Source organism: Emydura macquarii, unplaced genomic scaffold, assembly GCF_026122565.2.
Source record: "Emydura macquarii macquarii isolate MOO-44397 ecotype Brisbane River unplaced genomic scaffold, CSIRO-AGI_Emac_v2 contig_1182, whole genome shotgun sequence".
Classification (NCBI taxonomy): Eukaryota; Metazoa; Chordata; order Testudines; family Chelidae; genus Emydura; species Emydura macquarii.
Genome location: NW_027131319.1, coordinates 1 through 23209, shown reverse-complemented (window position 1 = coordinate 23209; position 23209 = coordinate 1). Strand labels below are relative to the sequence as shown.

General features: G+C 52.5%; 1 protein-coding gene across 1 annotated transcript; it reads right to left on the bottom strand.

Moving 5' to 3' along the window:
* Positions 1-33: 33 nt before the first annotated feature.
* On the bottom strand, positions 34-21038 carry LOC137152336 (integrin alpha-X-like). The gene is made up of 21 exons (XM_067546893.1): positions 21003-21038; positions 20400-20529; positions 16476-16624; positions 15757-15897; positions 15256-15462; positions 14992-15122; positions 13175-13332; positions 12865-13019; positions 12580-12711; positions 11826-11899; positions 11394-11535; positions 11112-11225; positions 2904-2983; positions 2664-2747; positions 2335-2413; positions 2075-2182; positions 1733-1816; positions 1467-1580; positions 1157-1249; positions 869-979; positions 34-726 (listed from the first exon to the last, which is right to left on the bottom strand). Exons 1-21 carry the CDS (start codon positions 21036-21038, stop codon positions 604-606), a joined length of 2445 nt encoding a protein of 814 aa, XP_067402994.1. The 3' UTR covers positions 34-603.
* Between the last annotated feature and the right edge of the window lie 2171 nt (positions 21039-23209).

Genomic DNA, 23209 nt, shown 5'->3' with positions numbered 1-23209 from the left:
AAGATCTCATGTCAAAATATATAGTCAGTAGCTTTAAATGAAACTCTAATAAGTTCTCAAGCAGCATTTTTCTTACTTTGCCTATCTGTAAATTTGAATTATTAACGATGGAAATATTTTGCCGTCAGTTTGTGTGTGTACGATGAATTCGACATTTACCATTAAAAATCCAGTCCTTCCAAGCGTAGCTATAAAGCTTTCAGTTTTTGAATCTCAACCTCTACTGCCATTAAATATTTGTCTGAACTCCATCTATGGTGTCAGAACTTCCTACAACTGTGATAATTTAAATGGACAAAAATAGAAAAAAAAAGATGCTTGAAACCCATAATTTTGCGCATCAAAATTTCAAGCCACAGAACTCTAAAAAAAATCCTATAAATGAAATCCAACGTTCTCCACCAAAATTATTAACAAATAAAATAAAATAAATTCTAGCAAGCCTAATTTGAAAAACAATTAACTCTAGCTGGCAATAGGACCCTTTTTTGGGGGGGGAAGCTGGCCAGTTTTTCTGCATCATGCAGGTGACAAATGTAACGGGGCGGGTAGGTCTGGAGCAGCATAGAAGGAGGCAATGCCGGTGGGAGTGGCATATGGGGGCTATTGTTTGGGGGCATCGGAAGCAGGGGCGTTGCCATCGGTGGCGCTCTGGGTCGGGCCAGCCCCCTCGCCCTCCGCAGCGTCCTCCATCCTCTGCTTGTACTGGCGTGTGAAGAAGCCGACCTGGAAGGAGACAGTGAGAGCCAGATGGACAGACAGAAACAGGATCATAGCAAAGGAGGAGGAGGGGTGGGATGTGGGAGCCCCCAAAGGAAAGACCCTTGCCCCTCCTGCCACCCAGCTGGGAAAGCCCTGCCCCCCTCACCTTGTAGAGGGCTGCAATGATGAGAGCCAGCAGGACCAGGCCCCCCACGCTGCTGCCCACGATGATGGGCAGGTAGTTATAGACCTCGTAGCGCTCCACCACCGTCTGCACCTGGGGGCGAGGAGCCATGAGACGGGAACCCGGAGTCCTGGCACCATCCACCCACCCCTGCTCTAGCTCACCAGACACCTCTTCCTCCTGGAGCAGGTACAGGAACCAGGAAGCCTGGCTCCCAGCTCTAACCACTAGCCGATGGTCTCTCTGTCACAAGCACAATCACTCTGTTACCTGGCGCTGGACGAATCCCTCCTTCTGGGTGTATTTCCTCTCCTCGTATCCAATCTGGGCCTTGCTCACCAGAGTCACTTTCTGCTGCTGAGTCTAGAACAGAGAAATTAACCATCTCTGACTGGAAATGACACAAACCAGCCCGGAGCATCATCCCAGAGGGACCCAGAGCAATTTGCAGCCATTTCGATTGGGTTCAGTCAACTAGTGCTCAGATGCAGCCACCTCTGGGGAGGTGCACGGGGATTGTTCACACAGGGGGGATCCGTCACCTGGTGCAGGGAGGCAGAGGCAGAGGCAACTCTCGTACCTGGGAGACCCACTGGAAGCTGACATTCCCTTTGATCATGAACTTCAGTGGCTGCTGCATTTCCAGGGAGGCAATTGTGCACCGGATCTTCTTACAGGTGGCAACAGAGCAGTCCTAGTGGCAGAAGGATATTGCCGGGTGAGGCAAGGCCGAGAGTGTCTGGTCTGTCTATACCAGGGGTCCGTCCCCCAGCCCAGACCCCCACTCATGTCTGTGTTAGCACCAAGGGTTAGGGGCTGCTGGGACCTGCACCGGCCTGTACTCACCAGCAGGGGGCGCTCGCTCATCTGCTTCACAAAGTCCTTGGAACCCGGCATTCCCGCCTCACTGACGCACTGAGCCAGCTGGGGCTGGGGGTAGGACAGAGACATGGTGTTAAGGGGGGCGGGAAGGGGACACGGGGCCTTCCCCCTCTAGAGGGAGCCAGCTCCAATCCATCCCCAGGGCAGGGGACTGGCTGGCTCAGCAGGTGGGAAGGGGACATGGGGCCTTTTCCCTCGAGGCAGCCTGTCCCAGCAGGGGGCGCTGTAGGGCACAGCAGGCATCACTAGACCCATCACACACACACACAAACACACACACAGGCACGGACAGGGAGAGGCAGGTACCTGGGAGGGGATGACCTCAGAGGCGTCCCACACCCGGACCCCGTTCAGCTCCACGGGAAACTGAAACGTGACTGAGACGGGGACACGTCGCTGCCGCAAGTTCTTGATCTGAAAGAAACACACCCCACATAGGGCATTGCAGGAAGAGAACCGAGGAGTCCTGGCTCCCTGCCATTCCCCCACCCCTCACTCAACCCACTAGATCCCACTCAGGCACTTCCACTCCCTCCCCCTGCTCTGAGCCACCCCCTCGCACTCACCTCATACCAATGGGTCACTGTCACGCTGGCCCCCACCTCCTTGGCAGAGAAGTTGACGTACTTGGTCGACTGCTCGGGGCTGGGGGAGGAAAAGGATGGCAGGAGCGAGAGAGACGGGAGTGTGACGGATGGGGCTGGGGAGTGGCGGGGGGGTGTCATGTTCATAGGGGGGCGCTGTGCTGAGGGAGGGGCTCAGCAGGGGGCGCTCTCCCCTCACAGTCAGCGCTGGCCCCGATGCCACAGTGTGGCGCTAGGGAGCGCTCTCCCACAGGGAGCAGGGTGGGGGCTCAGCAGGGGGCGCTCTCCCCTTGGGCTCTGCACTGACTTACCTGGTGAGGATGATGAAGATGCCGTACTTGACGGGCAGCTCCGCCCGGTGAATCATGTGCTCGGTGATGGGGCCGCCGTTGTCACTGGGGGGGGGGAGGGCAAAGGCGAGAGATGTGAGCAGACGCAGCCTGTTAATTGTGCAGGGAACACACACGATGACAGGGCAATGACCTGCCCCACCCTGGCGACTGCCCCCTCCCTCTACCCCTCACCCTCCTGGCCCTGCACAGCCCCCTCACCTGCTGGCATTGGCCGTGATCTGCAGTCTGTCCCCCAGGTCAGCCTCAGAGGAGACGTCAAAGGTGGTGACAAAAACGGCCTGGAAAACACACTCGGGGTGAGAGAGTCGCTGGGCTCAGGGCACGGGGAACAGCCAGAGGCTGTGGGGGTGGGGCAGGCACAGGGATCGGGGAAAGGGGTGGCGGAGGCTGTTTTTTGAACTTAGATGAAATAAATGGGCCCAGGGAGTCAAAGATGCTAACACGACCCTGTCCCTGTCCAATATTAATCAGAGATATCCTGGGTTGGGATCCAGAGACCTGAGCTGGCTTTGTGCCATGGCCACACCCCATTAAACATCCTTTAATTGCAGACACAGAGAAGAACTTGCTAAAGCCTTTGCAATATGCCGTGTTCAATAAGGCTTTTGTCTTCATCTCCTGCCCTTTGCCTCTCACTGGAGACAATGTTGGTTATTTTCTGTTTGCTTATTTAGGGAGAAGGAAGTAGGGGCAGCAAAGCAGAAAGGTGAGTGAGAGGGAAGCTATTGTAAAGTTGGAACTGGAAAGACTGCAGGTGGCAGATAAAGAGAGAGAACATCAGAGAATCTTGGCGTTGAAGCAACTGGAGAGGAAAGAGGAAGGGGAAGCACATCTGCAGGCTCTGGAACTGAGAACCCAAGAAGCCGAGACCCAGAAAATAACGCTGGAGGAGAAGGAACTGCGTGAAAGTACTGATTGGACTTGCTAGTAGAACAGATTCTAACCCTTCTGCACTACTGAGTCCCACCTCTACAAAACTCCACCAATAGGAACAATTGTGTCCTGCATACAGAGACAGGCGATGTTGCAGAGTATTTCACTACCTTTGAGATCCTGTGTGTGATTCATCAGATACCTGATGACAAGAGAATCCCCACTTTGGTTGCAAAGTTATCTCGCAATGCTCTGGATACATTCAATGAAAGGCCAACTGAGGATGCTTTCAATTATTGCAAATTCAAAAAATGGTTTCAAAACTATTTCAGATTACCTCTGAACCACATAGAGTGAAATGTAGAAATCTTCAGAGGGCTGCTAATATGAATAATGGGGAATCAGAGAATCAGAGAAGATGAGGGTTGGAAGGGACATCAGGAGGTATCTAGCCCAACTCCCTGCTCAAAGCAGGACCAACCCCAACTAAATCATCTCAGCCAGGGTTTTGTCAAGCTGAGCCTTAAAAACCTATAAGGGTGGAGCTGCCCTTGTCCCCCTAGGTAACCCATTCCAGTGCTTCAACACCCTCCTGGTGAAAAAGTTTTTCCTAATATCCAACCTAGACCTCCCCCACTGCAACTTGAGACCATTACTCCTAGTTCTGTTATCTGCCACCATTGAGAACAGCCTAGCTCCATCCTTCCTGGAACCCACCTTCAGATAGTTAACAGCTGCTATCAAATCCCCCCTCATTCTTCTCTTCTGCAGACTAAACAAGCCCAATTCCCTCAGACTCTCCTTATAAATATTGTGCTCCAGCCCCCTAATCATTTTCATTGCCATTGTCCACATCCTTACTGTAGTGGGGAACCCAAAACTGGAGACAGTATGCCAAATGTGGCCTCACCAATGCTGAATAGAGGGGAATAATCACTTCCATCAATCTGCTGGCAATGCTCTGACTAATGCAGCATAATATGCCGTTAGCCTTCTTGGCAACTGGGGACACTGTTGACTCATATCCAGCTTCTTGTCCACTGTAACACCCAGATCCTTTTCTGCAGAACTGCTGTCTAGCCCGACCTCTGCCCCCAGCTCAAATTCATGTGGTGCGGGATGATTTGGAAAGGGTTTTGGCTGCGGGAGTGATGGAACACCTCCTGGGGACATTAATTGGGAATGACTTTTGCCATGTAGCTCAGGCTGTTAAGGCATGCGCCTGCAGCGAGGAGGAGGATCAAGCTGGGACCCCAGAGGGCAGGGCTGAGGCTTTTGAGGAGCTGCTGAGGAGAAAGGAGGAAATCTTTTTAATTTCTCTGCAGCAGGGGAAAGCTGCATGCTTCCAGGTGGCGGGAGGCGGGAGGTGAGGGCGAGGAAATGAAGGTTATGGAGCAGGAGCATGTAAAGATGGGCCCTTGACGCGGTTCAAAAGGGGACTGGCTGCAAGTCATGCAGCCGGCTCGGTGCATGGGGAGGGGGTGGTCAGGTGGGCTCACGGGGCCAGGGCCCGATGAAAAGTGCCGGAGGGCCAGGGCTGAGGGGCGGTGGGGAGCACCCTCTCGCAAGACCTGCTCGAGGTAAGCCCGGGCAGCGGGGGGCAAGGTTGCCCTCACCTCCTGGAGTATGCGCCAGGGGGTTCGAAGGGTGAGAGCCCCATGCGCCGAGCCAGCGCCTGAGGATCCACCCAGTCGCCATGGTCATAGTCCAGGAGGTCTCCAATCTTGGTGACTCCCGCCAGGACCAGCCTCCGTCGCACTGAGGGGATCTCCGCCACCTACACACCAAGTTGGGGGGTGTGTAGCAGGGGCTCCATGAGGAGATCCTCCCCCTCAGGGACCAAAGGGGATCTGGAGGCCGAGACCAGCCTCCAGGTCCAGAGGAGGTCCTGGTAGAAGACCGGCAGCTCGGAGAGGTCTCGCGGAAGACCCCTTGGATGGAGAGAAAAGAACTGCCGGTCGTATCGGAGCCCTCGGAGGCGGCGGAGGAAGGTGTGCGCCAAGTGGCCACGCTGGACTACCTGCACCATAAAGGAATCTCTGCAGGGCCTGGAGGTGGAAGGCATGGACCTGGCTGCGGATGCAGCACAAGCCCTGCCCGCCCTCCTCCAGCGGGAGACTCAGGATCAGTGCAGGGTGCCCAGGAGATACCCATGGTCCATTCTGTCGAATGCCTCCAGAGACAGGAGGGCAAACGACAGACCATCCCTACACCCGAGCTCCAGGAGGTCCCGGACCAGAAAGAGGTTATCAAAGATGGTGCAGCCTGGGACGGTGTAGGTCTGGTCAGGATGGGCCACGTCCTGCAGCACGGACCCCAGCCTCAGCGAGATGGCTTTGGCCACAATTTTATAGTCCGTGCAGAGGAGCGAGATGGGACACCAGTTCCGGAGGTCGCGGAGGTCCCCCTTCTTGGGCAGCAGGACGAGCATGGCTCGCCTGCACGAGAGGGGGAGCGCTCTGCTGTCCTCAGACTTGTCCCAGACGATGGCGAGGTCTGGGCCGAGGATATCCCAGTACACGTGGTAGAACTCCATGGTCAGCCCATCCATGCCCGGGGATTTATTTGTGAGCACGAGGCGGAGGGCTTCTGAGAACTTGGCCAGAGTGAAAGGTAGCTCCAGCCGGTCCCGGTCACCTGCACCGACCGTGGGAAGTTCGGTCCAGAACATCCTGCGGGCGGCAGCATCGGTCAGATTTGGGGAGAAAAGACTGGCGTAGAAGGCCCGGGTCCTGCTGCGAATCTCCGCCGGATCCGTGAGGGGGATGCCATCCTCCACCAGGAGGCAGGTGACGTGCCTTTTCTCCAGGATATAGAAGAAGCAGGATCCATGATCCATTTCCCGAAGGAGACTGATGTGGGATGGAATGAAGGCACCCCGAGCCCAAAGGTCTTCAAGGGCCCGGAGTTCCTTCCGCTTCTCCCGGCACTCTCCACAGAGGGACGGATCCTCAGGGCTGGCAGCCAGACGCCTCTGCAGCATTAAGACCTCCTGCTCCAGCTACTCTATCCCTGCATCCCTCCACCTTCCCCACGTCCCACCAGCGCCGCACCAAGGGAAAGGCGCACCTCTGCTCCCGCCAGGCCAGCCAGAACTCCCAGAAGGATGCCACGAAGCCCATGTCCTACAGCAGGCTGCTGTTAAAGTGCCAGTAGGCCAGCCCCGGCCTCTCTGCAGTGAGAGAGGCCGTCACGGTCACCAGGTGGTGATCCGAGAAAGGGGCCAGCAGTACACTGGAAGAGTGAGCCTGTGAGAGTTAGTGTGGAGAGAGGTAAATGCTGTCCAACCAGGAGTGGCACGACCAAGCTACCCCCACCCAGACATAGGTGAAGGTGACGACGTCATCCGGGTGGTGGTTGCGGCAGAAGTCCACCAGGAAGTGACGGTCTATGATCTCCCGGAGGACGTCTATGGCGGCCGGGCACTGCTCGGTCCCCGGGCGGTCCCGTTCCTCAAGGATGGTGTTAAAGTCCCTGCCCAGGACCAGGCACTCGCGAGGATCCAGGGTACCGAGGAAGGCGGACGCCTGCTGGAAGAAGCGCACCTGCTCTGGGCCCGCACTTGGGGCATAGACGCTGACAAGGTTCAATACCTGCCCCTCCATGCAGACCCAGAGGTGCAGCAGGCCTCCCGGCATGACCTCGGTGACCCCCAGCACCTTGGGCTGCAGGCTGGGGGAGAACAGGGTGGCCACTCCGCCCACGTGGGAGGAGAGATGGCTTAGGAACACCCTGTCCCTGCATTTCAGCCTCCAGCTCGCCCCGGCGGCTGGGTCCGTGTGGGTCTCCTGCAGGAATGCCACGGAATACCCTCCCTCCTGAAGGAAGGAGAGCACCTGGCACCTGCAGAGACCCATCCTGCAGCCCTGGTGTTCAGTGTGGCAAACTTGAGAGGCATGGCAAGGAGGGCTGGGGAGGATCCTCGCGGGCAGGAGCACCAGCAGTTCTCATCGGGGTCCGCAGCAATCCGTGACCGGTTCCGAAGACCATCAGGGCATCATGGAACGCATGGACCCTCTGGTAGGCCATGGCGTCCTGCTTCCCGGTCCCTTTCCCCTCCTTCATCGCGGCCCTCACGGCCCGGAGGATGCAGTGGAAGTCCCCCCAGCACTGCAGGGCGAGCTGCACCCAGTTCTGGGCACCACGTGTGTCCCGGAGGAAGGTACACAGCTCATCGCGTGGCACTTCGGGGGGATCAACCACCGGCTCAGCCCCCGCGTCGGCCCCGCAGCCTGGTGGGACGGGCACTGGGGGCGGCGGCAAAGGGAAGACAGCATCCCTGAGCAGGCTGGGAGAGGCAAAAACAAAGGCCACCTTCTGGGAGCTCTCAAGGGGAAAGGAGATGACTCCAGGGGCAGGAGAGACACAGGTAGCGGGTGGGAAAGAGAGGGTTCAGGGGTGGAGGTGGGAACTGGAGGAAGATCGGGAGCAGGGGGAGGGGCAAGAGTCAGGGCAAGGGAAGGGTTGGGGCAAGAAGCAGGGGAAGGGTCAGGACTGGGATCGGGTAGGGGATCTACGGCCTCGGTGATGGGGCCAGCAGGGTGTAGTGTCACTGGATCAGGCCTGGGAACTAGAGAGGTGGGCATGGTGTGGGGGACCTCCATGAGGACGGGCTCGGGTGTCTCAATGCCCACAACTCTGGGGCCCCGGAAGGGGGCAGCCAGGCTGGCACCTTCAGGAGGAAAGGGGGGTGGCAGATCCACGGCAGGGGGCAGCGTGTCCGATGATCCGAGGCCCAGCCACTCGGCCCCGGTCGGCACTTCAAGGGCTGCGGTGATGGCAACAGGATCACTGCCACCAGCCAGCCTGGAAGAGGGGCCCGGTAGGGGGGCCCAGGGAAAGGGAGCAGGGTCAGCTTTCTGGGAAGGGAGGGAGTGGACAGGGGGAGATGGCTGAGGGCTGTCCCTAACAAAGCCCTCCGGGCAGGGAGGGTCAACCGCCCCCGGGCAGGCCGGGGTCAGGCCCAGGGAGTCAATCTCCTCCATTGGGGAGGAGAAATCCACCCCCTGCCACAAGGTCCTCCCCAGTGGGAGCCAAGGAAGCAGCAACCTCGGCACCCGCGGGGGGTGCAGAAGGCAAGGAGACAGGGGGGCCGTCAGCCAGGGACCCCTCGAGGAGGGACTCCAGGAGGGAGATGGCATGCCCCATGTCTGCCGCCATGGCTTCCTCTGCCGGTGCCACACGCTGGGCATCGGCAGGGTGTGCAGCGAAAGGCCCGGCTCCAGCAGCCCCCTTTCTGGATTTGTAGGGGCGCTCGCCCCCCTCGGTGACGAGGGGGAGGGGGCACTGGACACTGGCCTTGCGCTTGCTGCGCTTACCCTGCATGAGCACCCAGCCCTCCGAGGTAGAGGGCTGGGCAGCTGGGACAGGACCAGGGGGCAAGAGTGCACGGGAAGCAGGGAGGGAAAATGGGGGCGGGGCAGTGGGGGAAAGGGAGGAAAGTAGAGGAAAGGGAGGAAAGTAGAGGGCAGGACCGGGCCCTCTCCACTCCCTTGCTCCCACCTAGCCAGACCACCGGCATAGCCGCAAGGGGCGCAGACCCATGGGGCCAAACAGGCCCATCTTGTCACAGTACACAGAACTTTGCAAGAGCACATGTGGGTAACACTACAATGTTTACGTTCTATGGTTCAGCTCTATGGTCAAAACCTAAAGAGGACCTTGGGCTCACTGCCTGTACATTAGTCAGTGACTAACACGCCTTCAGTAAACTAAGAGGGGAAGTGTGGTACACAAAGCAACAGCCTGGAACCTCTATATTCACCACTGTCATGTAATGATATGTTCAGTGCAGTGCAGTACAGTGAGGTATCAGTTTGAAAGCCTTGATCTGTTGAATATTAATAACCAGTTGAATTGTGTGTACTACTGTTGTATATGAAGTTTTGCTATGTGTGTGTTACTGAAATATGTTGTGAGGTGGTAAATACCCAGAACTAGCTGTTCAGGTAGAACAATGGAGTAGCCAGACACAAACACCCATCAAGGAAAGAAACGACTATCTCAGGAACTGTTTACAATGAAGGTTTCTCAGAGAGCACATACAAAATGGACACTGCTTGACCACTGGGCACAGAACCCTACCTCATAGCAAAATCTTTCTAGCAAGCTGGAAGAAACTGTGAAAGAAGGGATGAGACATCATCACTTGGCCTCTCCTCCTCCCCTCCCCCCACCTCTGCCACTGCAACCTGCTTGTACCCTGCTTGTACCCCGCCACTGCAACCTGCTTGTACTATCTGTCAAGGTGAGACACTGCTTGATTCAAATCCTGTTTAGTTTGTGGAATTCAGACTGAAAATGTATTTTGCTTCTTAAGTAACCAACTCTGAGCTCTAAGCCTTCTACTTATATTCACTTAAAATCTATCTTTCTGTAGTTAATGAATCTGATTTATATTTACCTAAAACAGTGTATTTTGGTTGAAGTGCTTGGGAAATCTCCGCTCAGCTTACAAAGGCTGGTGCGTGTCCTCTCCCTATTGAGGGAGGGACGGACTGGGTAATGAACTTACACTGGCCAGGCTTCTGGCCAATGTGAGACGGTACAGCTCTGGGGTGCAAGGCTGGGAGCCAGGGTGAATTGGCTGGAGTCTCTCTATTGTTGGTTCAAGAGTGGCTGGGGAAAGCATTCATTTAACTCAGCTGGGTGTGTCCCTGTCTGCAGATGTCTGTGTAAGTGCAATACAGGCTAGAGGTTTGTGGCTTGACACAGCATCATAGTGTGAAAGGAAGCCCAGGTTCATGAGACAGAGGGCTCAGCAGTTCCGCAGTCCAGATTGCACCCCGGGGTAACCCGTCACACCTGGTTCCCAGAAGACAAAACCAGGCAAGCATACAAGTGGGAAGAGCAAAGAGCAGCACAGAAAAAAAAATGCAGCTTCTGCTGATTTGCGCTTTCAGCCTCACTGCTAGAGAATCCCAGGATCAGCAGCTCTAGGCCCTGGCAACGTGTACCACTTTCGGGTTGGTGCGGGCTCTGGATTTCACTGCAGTACTGGGCACAGGATCACAGCAGTGCTATACAAATCACAGGCTTGGCCAGCTCAGCCAGGTACTTCTTAGACAGAGGGAAGCAGGAAAGAGATCAGGAAGGGAAGAAATAAGGTGGGAAGGCAAAGAACCCATGGCAATGTTTGGGATTTCGCTGGAGCCGGGGTAGTGGTTTCCTTCACCTTCTCTCTTCTTTTACTCAGCTGTGGCTGCCTCCCTCTCCCCAAAGACACTTCTTTTAAGGACCCAAAAGGGGTGGGAACAGTCCCCTCCCTTCATTATTTTGTCCTCCAGTGAGGCCTGATTTGCAGCCTCCCCAGTTCTGGTCCCTTGATTTCCAGTCCCAACAAGACCTTCCTTCAGCCCCGAATTGATGTCAGGGCTCTTTGCACTGACACGCTGGGTTCCCCCAGGGCACTTTCCCCGTGACATCTCATCACAGGCGGTGCTGGCACCGAGAACTTCCCCTCTCTGCTCACAGCGGGGCTCACACTGAGGGGGCAATCACGGGCCCGGGGATGAGGCCAGGGGCTGTCTGTACCTCAGCTCTGCTCCAGAAGATGGGGTGGTTGACATGGCAGGTGCTGTTCCTCTGAGTCTGCTCCTCGGAGGCCGGGGTTGAGCTGCACTTAATGGCCATGGCCCTCCTGTTGGACTGTGTACGGGAGGCAGGTCAGTGAGAGACGGGGCCCATGGCACCCCCTGCCCTCTCCCTGCAGCACAGCACCCCCTTCTGGGCCCCCCACCCTCTCCCTGCCTAGTCTCACACTCCTCCCCCGTCTCCTGCCTCTCATGACTGCTGCATGGGGGTGTGGGGCTGTACCTGGAGCAGCAGGACCCGGCGGTAGGACAGCATAGCTGGGTAGAAGAAGCGCACCATGGTGCTGTAGGAATTCTCCCCACGGTTCTGGATGGAGACTGTGGTGTTGAATTCAGGGTTGACCCCCACCACCAGGATGCTCATGCTAAGAGGGAGAGAAAACGATGAGATTTGTCAGAGCAGTGCCTGGGCAGCTCTGCAAACTTCCTCCAGCAGTGCCCAGCCCGGGACGCCAGCGCTGCAAGCTTCCTGTAACAGTGCCCATCCAGGGACCCCAGCGCAGCAACGTTCCCCACAGCAGTGCCCCCACCCAGGATCCTTCAGCACTGGGAATCTTGCAAGATCTCCAGCTGGATGTTGAAGATCTGAAGCCTGATGGAGCAGGATGGGTCCCACCATACAAGGTGTTTTTCAGGAGTGGAATTGGTGACTCACCCAGAGAAATTGAAGGAGATTTCTAAGCGGTCATCGCAGCGTCCGTCTATGCCGCAGTCCTTCTGAAACGGGAGCTGGGGAGAGACCCAGGGGAGCAGGGGTCTGGGTGGGTGGGATGGAGCTGCAGCATCTGCTGGAGCAACACTGCAGAGACCCAGTTACCCTCCAGTTACCCTAGCGCTGCCCCAGCCCCTGCACTGGGGGGCAGATAAATCCATCATCAGTCCCGCTCCTGCCACACAAACCCTCCTCCTCCCCTTTCCGCCTCCCTCCTCTGGCCAGCAGCAGTGTCACACTTCCAGGGTGCCAGGGCAGGGGGAGTGGTCGGCTCATGGGGGCAGGGAATGGCCCATAGGGCCTTTTCTCCTCTAGGGGACATCAGCCCTGATACAGCCTCAGGGCAGAAAACTGGCTGGCTCATGGGGTGCAGGGGAAACAGGACATGGGACCTTTCCACTCCAGAGGGCTCTGGCCAAAATACATTTTGATTTTTGCTAGAAAATTTTCAATTATTTTTTCAGCCAAAATTATTTTGGTTTTTGCTCAAAAATGTGGGGGTTCTTGAAGAGAAGCTGGAATGTTCTCATGAAGGAAAGCCAGGTCCATAGCCAAGGCAGACACCGCATCCATCTCTGTCACCCTCTAGTGGCTGCATTAGTAAAGGGGTTTAGGAGGCTGCTTGCTTTCAAACACCAAGGTCACTGGCTCCATCCCTGCAGCAGACCCATCGCGGGGCCTGGCTCTGGCACCTTACCAAGCCTGTTGTGATTAAGGGGGAGTCCTCACTCAGGATGGGTGTGAGGCGGTCGGTGGCAGTGATGGGCTCCCCCGTCAGGATGTAGTTGAGGCGCAGAGTGATGGGGGTCAGGCTGTCCTCAGGGCAGAGCTGGGAAGACAGAGACACGTCGGGACCCGTGAGGAAAAGGTGATGGGTGGGATCCAGAGAGAGGTTTGTTCTTGGGGTGAATTGGGAACCAGGGGAGGGTTGGAGGGGCAGACACAGAGTGAGGGGAAGGAGCCGGGACCCCCCCACACTCACGGGTAACATTATCTGGTACGTCTCACATCTCCTCTCGATGCCCAGCCGCAGTTTCCTGCTGAGGACGGGGCTGTTGGAGTCGAAGGCAGCTCGGATCTTTGTCCGCCCGGGATCCAGGGCCAGGCTGTACTCGATGCTGCTGGAGATCCTGTCACCTACAGGGCGCAGAAACAAGGGACTGAGAGCGGAAACTTCCTGGAGAAATAGGACACAGGGCCTTTCCCCTCTAGGGGGCACTGGCTCCAATCCAGCCCCAGGGCAGGAACTGGCTGGCTCAGGAGGGAGGGAAACAGGGAGGGTTTGGTCTGACCTAGGCTATCCATGGTGCTCTTAGTGACGGTGAAGCAAACTTCTGCCATGCTGGCCTTTGTGTTCAACTGCTCCTGCCCCTGGCAGTCGAAGGCCGAGGTGGGGATTGTGGGGGGCTGGAAGCTGATGGAGACCCCGACTCTGAGCACCGGCCGGGACCTGCCATGGAGGGAACAGAACCATCATCCAGCCGCTCCTAGCAATGGAGCCAGGCCCCCTTCCTGCCCAGAGCCTCCCACCAACCCCAGATCCAGTCACAGCACCCCAGGGAGATGGGTTATGAACACACAGCTCTGCCAGAGGAGATGGGGGAGGGCAGAGAAGGGAGCAGCAGAGCTGTCATTGTGCCTGTGACTCAGGCAGACCAGGTGTCAGCCCACGGCACGGCAGGAGGCCTCACCACACACTGACGGATGCACAGGTGGAAACCAGCCTGGCTCCCCCACGTATTAGCATTGCTAAAACAGATGTTAAGGTGGTAAGAATGTGCTTAGTGTTTAGACTTAATGAAATCCTCCTCAAAGGCTGCATGCGTTGCTCTCACTTATAACCTCTGTAGCCCCCGGTATAAAGTTATAGTGAGTCGTTGCCTTTTAAACCTCCGTAACTGTGTCACTCATCAGCAAGAAAAGGAGGCTTCTCTAATGCAAAAAATGCTGGCTTTCTACAGAAGGTGTTAGCTCCTGCTTGAGGAGAAGGCCTTTGAAATCAAAGGAGCCATTGTGACACATCGAAGAAGACAGACTTGGGTAACTGCATTTCTCTCTCCCTCTAGGAAGAAGAGACCTGCACATGAACTCGTCCCATGAGTCTGGGCTCTAGGGAGAAGGGGATAAAAATCCCTGACAAGGAGAAACTTAAGTTCTTTGTGCTGCCTGGAATCTAAAGGAGCAAGAATCACGAAGCAGAAGCAAAAGCCCCCCTGCTGCTTAGCCTGGATTAGCCCTAAAGGACACAGAGACTTTGCTTATTACAGAAGATTCTCTTATCTTTTGGAACCTGAGATTGTAGCTCAGTTGGGTGTCTACGTTACCTGCTTTAACCTTGTATATAACTCTCTTGTTTCTTTTTCTTAGTTAATATATATTTAGTTAGTTTATTACAGGATTGGTTTGAGATCTGAGACACAACTGACCTGGGATAAGTGACTGGTCCTTTGGGACTGAGAGGAACCTGAATATTGTTATGATTTTTGTTATAAGGGACCATCTATCGCAAAGATAGGCTTGCCTGGGTGGCAAGATGAACCGGAGTGCACAAGGGGGCTCTCTTGGGCTCCATGTTAAGGCTGTTATAGTGCCTGAGGAGTTTACACTTGTTACGTGGTTGGTGAAATCTAATGATAGAGCACACAGATAATGTGGGGTATGTGCCCTTGTCATTTTCCAGCATGGGGGAGCAGGCAGGCAGACAGACAGACAGACAGACACACACATACACACACACACACAACCATGTACTGGTGCTGTCTGTGATTGTCATGTGGAGCTGTGCAAAGACAGAGTAAATCAGACAAAAGAACACAAAACTGCCACAGCACACTGTTACTGAACAGTTGCTTACTTTCTCACTCTTACCAACTAATTAAGAAATATATCAATTGGAATATAAACATTGGACTTACATTTCAGTGTATAGTATATAGAGATGTATAAACAAGTCATTGTCTGAATGGAAGTTTAGTTTGTACTGACTTCACTAGTGCTTTTCATGTAGCCTGTTGCAAAACTGAGCAAATATCTGGATGAGCTGATGTACCCCCTAGGAGAGCTCTGTGAACCCCCAGGTGGTCTTGAGAACCACTAGAGTAACTCTCACCTCAGCAGCAGGACCTGCCCCTGTGCTCCCACCGCAATGTCTGGCAGTCCATCCCCCGTCAGGTCTGTCCCGCCACTGATGGCCTGGCCAAAGTAGTGCAGCCTGCTGGGAAACAGTGACCCCTCTATGCGCTGGGGTCAGAGAGAGCAGTAAGGGGTGGGAAAGGCGCTGCTGTACTGTATAATGGGCACTGGGGGCCACGAGGCCCCTACAAAGGCCCTTCAGGGCTGTGTGTTGACCCATTCCCACAGCAGCTGGGCTCACCTGTCTGTACTGGGAACTGATGCCTCTCTTTTCCCCATGGAAGATGTACAAGGCCCCATGATTGTCGTTCTCCATGGGGGCCCCAATGGCCACATCCGTCTGTCCATCTCCACTGATGTCCCCAATTGCGGACATGCTGGCGCCAAAGCGCCCAAACCTCTGTTCCGTCTGACCCTGCAGTTTCTTGGTACAAATCAGTGTCGGCCGCTGCAAGGCAGATCCAAAGAGACTCACTGGGAAAGTATCGGTGCCCCCTTCAGAGACCCTTCTCTGCTCCCTGCAGCACAGCACCCCCTAGCACCGCACTAGAGAATTGGGCTCAGTAATGACTGACAGGAGAGAGCATCCCCACCAAGCCCCCCACTCCAGTTCCAGCAGCACAGCGCCCCTTTGCGCGGGACTGGAGCATTGGGGACATCTCTCCCTAGCAAGCCACGTAATGGGATCCCGGCCCCAAATCTGTCCAGCTACACCACAAACCCCAGTTCTACCCTCTCCTACCTGCTGGTTAATCAGACAGATATGGACACGCCCTCCATTCTGAGGTGTATGGTATGTGGGGGCTCCGATCAGAACCAGGTCCGTGTTCCCATCTCTGTTGAGGTCCACAGTACACAATGTTCCCCCGAAATACGAGCCGACCTAGAGAGGTTCAGTTCTTTTTAGCTGCTGTGTTTGTATAAGTAACATTTATTCACTGAGTCTACTTGACTGAAATGGTCTTTCCGGTTCTGTTTCCCTGAACACACAGGCAGCTGTATGTGAGAGGTGCTTATTGCTAGCTGTGGTGCAGTTATGTAAGCTACCGTGTTTGCACAAGTTAAATGTTTGCTCTCTCTCTGTCTGGATCACTCATGAGTTTCATCTAACTGAACATATAAGCAATGAGACTGTCAGTTCTTTGGGGGCAGGAACCATCTTTGTAGTCTGTTTGTACAGTGCCTTGCACAGTGGGGTCCTGGTCCATAACTGTAGCTGGTCCATAGTGTTGTGAGGGACAACCGCAAAACAAATAAATAAATGATCGTCATCATGCTGACTGTTATCTGTGGTGCAGCTGTCTACATCAATAGCATTTATCCACTGCCTCAGTTTCTCTGACTGAAACATCCCTGCTGCTGCCGACAGGTTAGATCTGACCCCAGAATGTCACGTGTTGTGGAAATACTGCAAACTTCTTTGCCTCCCTCTCTCTCTCTCTGCCCTGTGTCTTCCCTTACCTGCTCTCCCGATACCTCGGCTTCCACCTGCCACCCTCTGTGCTTGGTGTCTTGTCTGAATAGGATGATTTTGCCAATGTGATTGTAGCGAGGGGCCCCGACCACATACATGCTCTGCCCCTGGGATATGATGAGCTCAGCTGAATAACCTGAAAGAGACAGAGACACGGACGGGTGAGGGGGGGCAGCAGGCATTTCCTAACACAGGATCTCACAGCCTTATAGCAGTATAAGGGTTTGATACTGAGTCCTGCTGAGCTTGCCTGATGGGAAGGTGTCAGGAACCCTGTTTGCACTCCCATATGTGATAAGGAGAGTGGCAAATGGAGTCAGCACTGGCTGACAGGGGAAAGTGCTCCTTACTGAGACTCCCACCGCACTCCCTGCAACACAACATCCCCTAGTGCCCCCCTGGGGTATTGGGACCAGCACAGATTGTGAGAGGAGACTGCCCCCTACTGAAACCAATGCCCCAGTCCACGAAGTGAAGCAACATCTAGTGCCCAACTGGAGGCATCCCAGTTTACGATGCCGTCTGCTGGGATCCAAGCCCCACATTTAAAGATATCACTTCCCCTCAAGATGCCAGGTTCATACTGAACCGAAGAGGCAAAGGATGCAAAGAGAAGATACTTTAATTGTTTCTATAACAATGCGAGCAGTCAGGGTAACAAGCAAGAGGGGACAGGAAATTCTCATGGATGAAACGTCTCAGATATCACTGCCATGACTGGAACCTGGTGGGAGGATTCTCATGGCTGGGATGTTTAAACCCCTGGTTCCCACCCAGAGTGGGTAAAACAGGTGAAGGGTGGCAGGTGACACAAAAGACCCCACAGTCTGTTGCAGAGATACAGATAACTCAGAACAACAGGACCCTGAAGGCATCCAGATCAATGTGGTGGAGGGGGTACTAGTGGGGAAGTCTGTGAGAGAATCCCTCCCCCCCAAATCAAGTGTAGATTCATAGACTCTAAGATCAGAAGGGACCAATATGATCATCTAGTCTGACCTCCTGCACAATGCAGGCCACAGAACCTCACCCACCCACTCCTGTAATAAACCTCTAACCTATGACTGAGTTATTAAAGTCCTCAAATCAGTGTTTAAAGACCTAAAGGTACAGAGAATCCACCAGCATGTGAGACATGCCCCATGCTACAGAGGGGGGCAAAAAACTCCCAGAGCCTTTGCCAACTTTCGCTGGGGGAAAATTCCTTCAAGACCTCAAATATGGTGATCAGTTAAACCCTGAGCATGTGGGCAAGACTCACCAGACAGATACCTAAGAAAGAATTTGCTGTAATAACTTAGAACCCACCCCATTAAACGTCCCATCACAGGCCATTGGCATATCTACCACAGTAGTCAAATATCAGTTAATTGCCAAACGACGCTGTCCCATCATACCATTCCTCCATAAATTTATCAAGCTCAGTTTTGAAGCCAGCTACATTTTTGTCCCCACTGCTCCCCTTGAAAAGCTATTCCAGAACGTCACTCCTCCGATGGTTAGAAACCTGCATCTAATTTCAAGTCAAAACTTCCTGCTGGCCAGTTTATATCCATTAGTTCTGGTGTTCACATTGGTGCTGAACTTAAATAACTCCTCTCTCTCCCTGGTATTTATCCCACTATTGTATTTATAGAGAGGAATCATATCTCCTCTCAGCCTTCTTTTGGTTAGGCTAAACAATCCAAGCACTTTGAGTCTCCTCTCATAAGGCAGGTTTTCCATTCCTCGGATCACCCTGGTAGCCCTTCTCTGCACCTATTCCCATTTGAATTCATCTTTCTTAAACGTGGGGGACTGGAACTGCACACAGTATTCCATATGAGGTCTCACCAGCGCCTTGTATAACGATACTAACTCCTCCCTATCTCAGCTGGAAATACCTCATCTGATGCATCCAAGGACCACATTAGCTTTTTTTATGGCCACATCACATTGGCAGCTCATAGTCATCCTGTGATCAACAAATATGCCCAAGTCCTTCTCCTCCTCTGTCATTTCAAACTGATGCATTCCTATCTCGTAGCAAAAATTCTTCTTATTAGTCCCTAAATGCATGACCTTGCACTTTCCACGATTAAATTTCATCCTATTTCTATTACTCCAGTTTACAAGGTCATCCAGATCTTCCTGTATGATATCCTGATCCTTCTCTGTATTGGCAATACCTCCCAACTTTGTGTCATCCACAAACTTTATTAGCACATTCCCACTTTTTGTGCCAATGTCAATAAAAAAAGGTTAAATGAGATCAGTCCCAAGACCGATCCCTGAGGAACTCCACTAGTAACCTACCTCCAGCCTGACAGCTCACCTTTCAGTATGACCTGTTTTAGTCTCCCCTTTAACCGGTTCCTTATCCACCTTTCAATTTTTATATTAATCCACATCTTTTCCAATTTAACTAATAATTCCCCACATGGAATCATATCAAATGCCTTACTGAAATCTAGGTAAATTAGATCCACTGCATTCCCTTTGTCTAAAAATCTGTTATCTTCTCGAAAAAGGAGATCAGGTTGGTCTGGTACGGTCTATATTTTGTAAAGCCAGGTTGTATTTTATCCCAATTACCGTTAACCTCGATGTCCTTAACTACTTTCTCTTTCAATATGTTTTCCAAGACCTTGCATACTACTGAGGGCAAACTAACAGGCCTGTAGTTACCCAGATCACTTTTTTTCTCTTTCTTAAAAATAGGAACTATGTTAGCAATTCTCCAGTCATACGGTACAGCCCCTGAGTTTACAGATTCATTAAAAATTCTTGCTAATGGACTTGCAATTTCAGGTGCTAGTTCCTTTAATATTCTTGGATGGAGATTATCCGGCCCCCCTGATTTAGTCCCATTAAGCTATTTGAGTTTGGCTTCTACCTCGGATGTGGTTATTTCTATCTCCATGTCCTCATTGCCATTAGTCACTCTTCCACTATCCCCAAGATCATCATTAGCCTCATTAAAAATGGAGGCAAAGTATTTGTTTAGATATTCGGCCATGCCTAGATTATCCTTAACCTCCACCCCATCCTCAATGCTTAGTGGTCCCACCTCTTCTTTCTTTGTTTTCTTCCTATGTATATGGCTATCGACCCTTTTACTATTGGTTTTCATTCCTTTTGCAAGGTCCAACTCTACTTGGCTTTTGGCCTTTCTCACATTATCTCTTGAAGTGATTCCAAGCCTCCTCCACATTTAGATCCATGAGTTCTTCAGTCCAGTCCACTTCCCCAACTAATTCCTGTAATTTTTTTAAGTTAGGCTTTTTGAAGTCAAAAACCCTAGTGACAGATCACAGCTTCCAAGGCCAGAAGGGACCATTGTCATCAATGTGTCTGACCTCCTGTACAAGACAGGCCAGAGAATTTTTCAAAAAAAAAAAAAATTCCTAGAGCAGATTTTTCAGAAAAACATCCAATCGTCATTTAAAAATGGTCAGCAATGGAGAACACACCACGACCCTTGGTAAACCGTTCCCATGATTATTACCTTCACCTTTAAAAACTGACACCTTATTTTCAGTCTGAATGTGTCTAGCTTCAACTACCAGCCATTGCATCATGTTAGACCTTTCTCTGATAGATTGAAGGGCCCACTATTAACATTCTAATGCTGCTCATCTTTAACCAAGAAAACGCATAAAAGATTTTATAAACTGATATGTTTCACCTGTCAGTGGGATGCATCTGCCTCTGGGAGGGAACATGGAAACTGTTTATGCAGCAGGGATCCCACCCTTGGAGCTGAGATGCACCCACCTCTGGGGTGGGGCACGGGGGCTGTTTCTACAGGGATTCTGTTTCCAGCACTGAGATGCAGACATGGTTGGGGTGGGACACAGCAGCTCACAAGCTATCTGATAGGAACACTGCACTACAGCTGTTCTCAAAGATTTATCCCAGGTTATTCTTACCAAGGTAAGCGTCTTTCATGTCCCCGGAGGATCTGGATACATTGATGAAACTCGGCTCCCCACTGCTCCCGTACAGGAATATCCCACCGGACCAGTCATAGGCTCCTACTGCTCCCAGGACAGACCCGTCCTAAACCCACACACACAGGAAAGGTGATGGATTTGCGCAAAACAAGACAGCAGAGCAAAATATAGCAAGGGAGAAATGATTCATGGACTGAGTCACATGCTGCATCACAGCACCCCGTAGTGCTGCATTGGGAAATTGGGGCCAGTCCTGACCGTGAAGGGAAAGCGCCCCCTACACATCCCCCACCCTTCTCCACTGCACCTCTCTGCACTGGGACATTTGGGCCTGAACTGACTGCAAAGGGAGAGCACCCTCTATGAGCCCTCATCCTGCTCCCTCCAGCACAGCACCCCACAGCACAACACTGGGGCATTAGGGCCAGCCCTGATTGCAAAATTAAAGCACCTCCTACACTGCTCTGGACGACTAAGGGGTGGTCTCCCCTTCCAGGCATAAAGCCAGTCAGATTCTGTCAAGAAGGATCCATCAAAAATGGCAGTGTGGAACACGGACAGGGGCCAGGCGTCACTCACAGGGGACAGCAGGGAGCTGAATCCTTCCTGAGACATCTCCAGCTGGAAGGAGCTGCCGCTCTGGGACTGGGTGCCTGGGAGGAAAGACAGATCATCTCTAGAGAGGCCTCGTGTCCCATCCCCCACACCCTGGAGCCAAACCAGCTCTCCCTAAGGGGAAAGGCCCCATGTCTCACTCCCTGGCCCCCTGAGCCAGCCAGTCCCCTGCCCTGGGGCTGAATCAGAGCCATAGCCCCTAGAGGTGAAAGGCCTCATGTCCCCTTCCCCGCTGAGCCAGCCAGACCCACAGATCAATGCACATGAGTTAATTTGACCTCCCCAAGAGATACATTGAAAGAGCAGCCAGAGTTGTTAGCAGGATCCTGAGTGTTTAGCATTTCACCCTGGAGCTCAGATACTCTGGTGATGGTCACAGAATGTATTCCTTAGACAGATAGCTGTTGGGTCCCTTTGCGATACAGAATCCCAGCAGCTCCCCAGCCCATCTCAAGCCCAGGAACCAGTTTACATAGCCCCAGGGTAAATGAAGGGCATCTCCCTGGTCCAGTACCTTCAATGGCAAAGATCTTGTCCTGCAGCTGGTTCTGGATGCCCTGGAGGGCATCAAAGTCATTCACCTTGAAGATGTGCTCGTTGGCGGGATTAGAGGCAATATCATAGAGCTCCTGCTGGGTGTTATGATAGGAGAAAGCGCTGCCAACCTTCACGAGGTAAAGATGCAAATGAGACCAGGGAATGTAACATAAGAACACAAGAACAGCCATACTGGGTCAGATCAATGGTCCATCTAGCCCAGTATCCTGTCTTCCAACAGTGGCCAATGCCATGTGCTTCAGAGGGAATCAAAATCGATACATCCCATCATCCTGTCCCAGTATCTGGCAGTCAGAGACTTAGGGACACCCAGAGAATGGGGCTGCATCCCTGATCATTTTGGCTAATAGCCATTGATGTACCCATCCTTCATGAACTTATCTTGTTCTTTTTTAAACCCAGTTATACTTTTAACCTTCACAACATCCCCTGGCAATGAGTTCCACAGTCTGACTGTGCATTGTGTGAAGGAATACTTCCTTTTGTTCATTTTAAATCAGCTGCCTATTAATTTCATTAGGTGACCCCTGGTTCTTGTGTTATGAGAAGGAGTAAATAACACTTCCTTATTCACTTTCTCCTCACCCGTCATGATTTTATAGACCTCTGTCTTAGCCCCTCTTAGTCGTCTCTTTTCCAAGCTGAAAAATCCCAGTCTTTTTAATCTCTCCTCAGATGGACGCTGTTCCATACCCCTAATCATTTTTGTTGCCCTTCTCTGTACCTTTTCCATTTTTTGAGATGAAGTGACCAGAACTGCACACAGTATTCAAGGTGTGGGTGTACCATGGATTTACATAGTGCCATTATAATCCCTTTCCTAGTACTTCCTAACATTCTCTTAGCTTTTTTTGACTGCTGCTTCATGTTGAGTGGATGTTTTCAGAGAAATGTGATGCTGGCAGGCCAGGTGCCAGCTCTTGCCAAGTCTGCAGATATTAGCTAAGAACTGACAAACTCATAGCTAGAGACCAGACCAGTTCACTTATGGATTCATAGACTCTAAGGTCAGAAGGGACCAATATGATCATCTAGTCTGACCTCCTGCACAGTGCAGGCCACAGAATTTCACCTATTCACTCCCATAATAGACCCCTGACTTATGACTGAGTTATTAAAGTCCTCAAATCATGGCTTAAAGACTTTAAGGTACACAGAGTCCGCCAGCAAGTGAGCCATGCCTCATGCTACAGAGGAAGGCAAAAACCCCCCAGAGCCTTTGCCAATCTGCCCTGGGGAAAATTCCTTCCTGAAGAATGTGTTTGGGTTGCTCAAAATAGGTATTAGTCTTGTACAAATTTATTTAGTGTTTAGACACTATAGAATGTTTGTAAGTTGCTGCCTGAATTAATCTTATTTGTTATGTCTGTGTTCCATGCTATAAGGAAATAGGTAAGTTTTGCTTTATAACTTTGAAAATGTTTGCTCTAAACTTGTGAGCTCAGATGAGAAAGTGTTTCCCCTGCCTATCCAGAAGAACTATCAAAATCAAATGGGCCATCACAACACAGAGGCCCTATCGCACCCTGGAAGAGCAACAAGGAAGCTCATCTAATGGACTTGGAGGCTGAATGAAGGAAATAAAACAAAGAGAAGAAAATTTTCCATCTCTT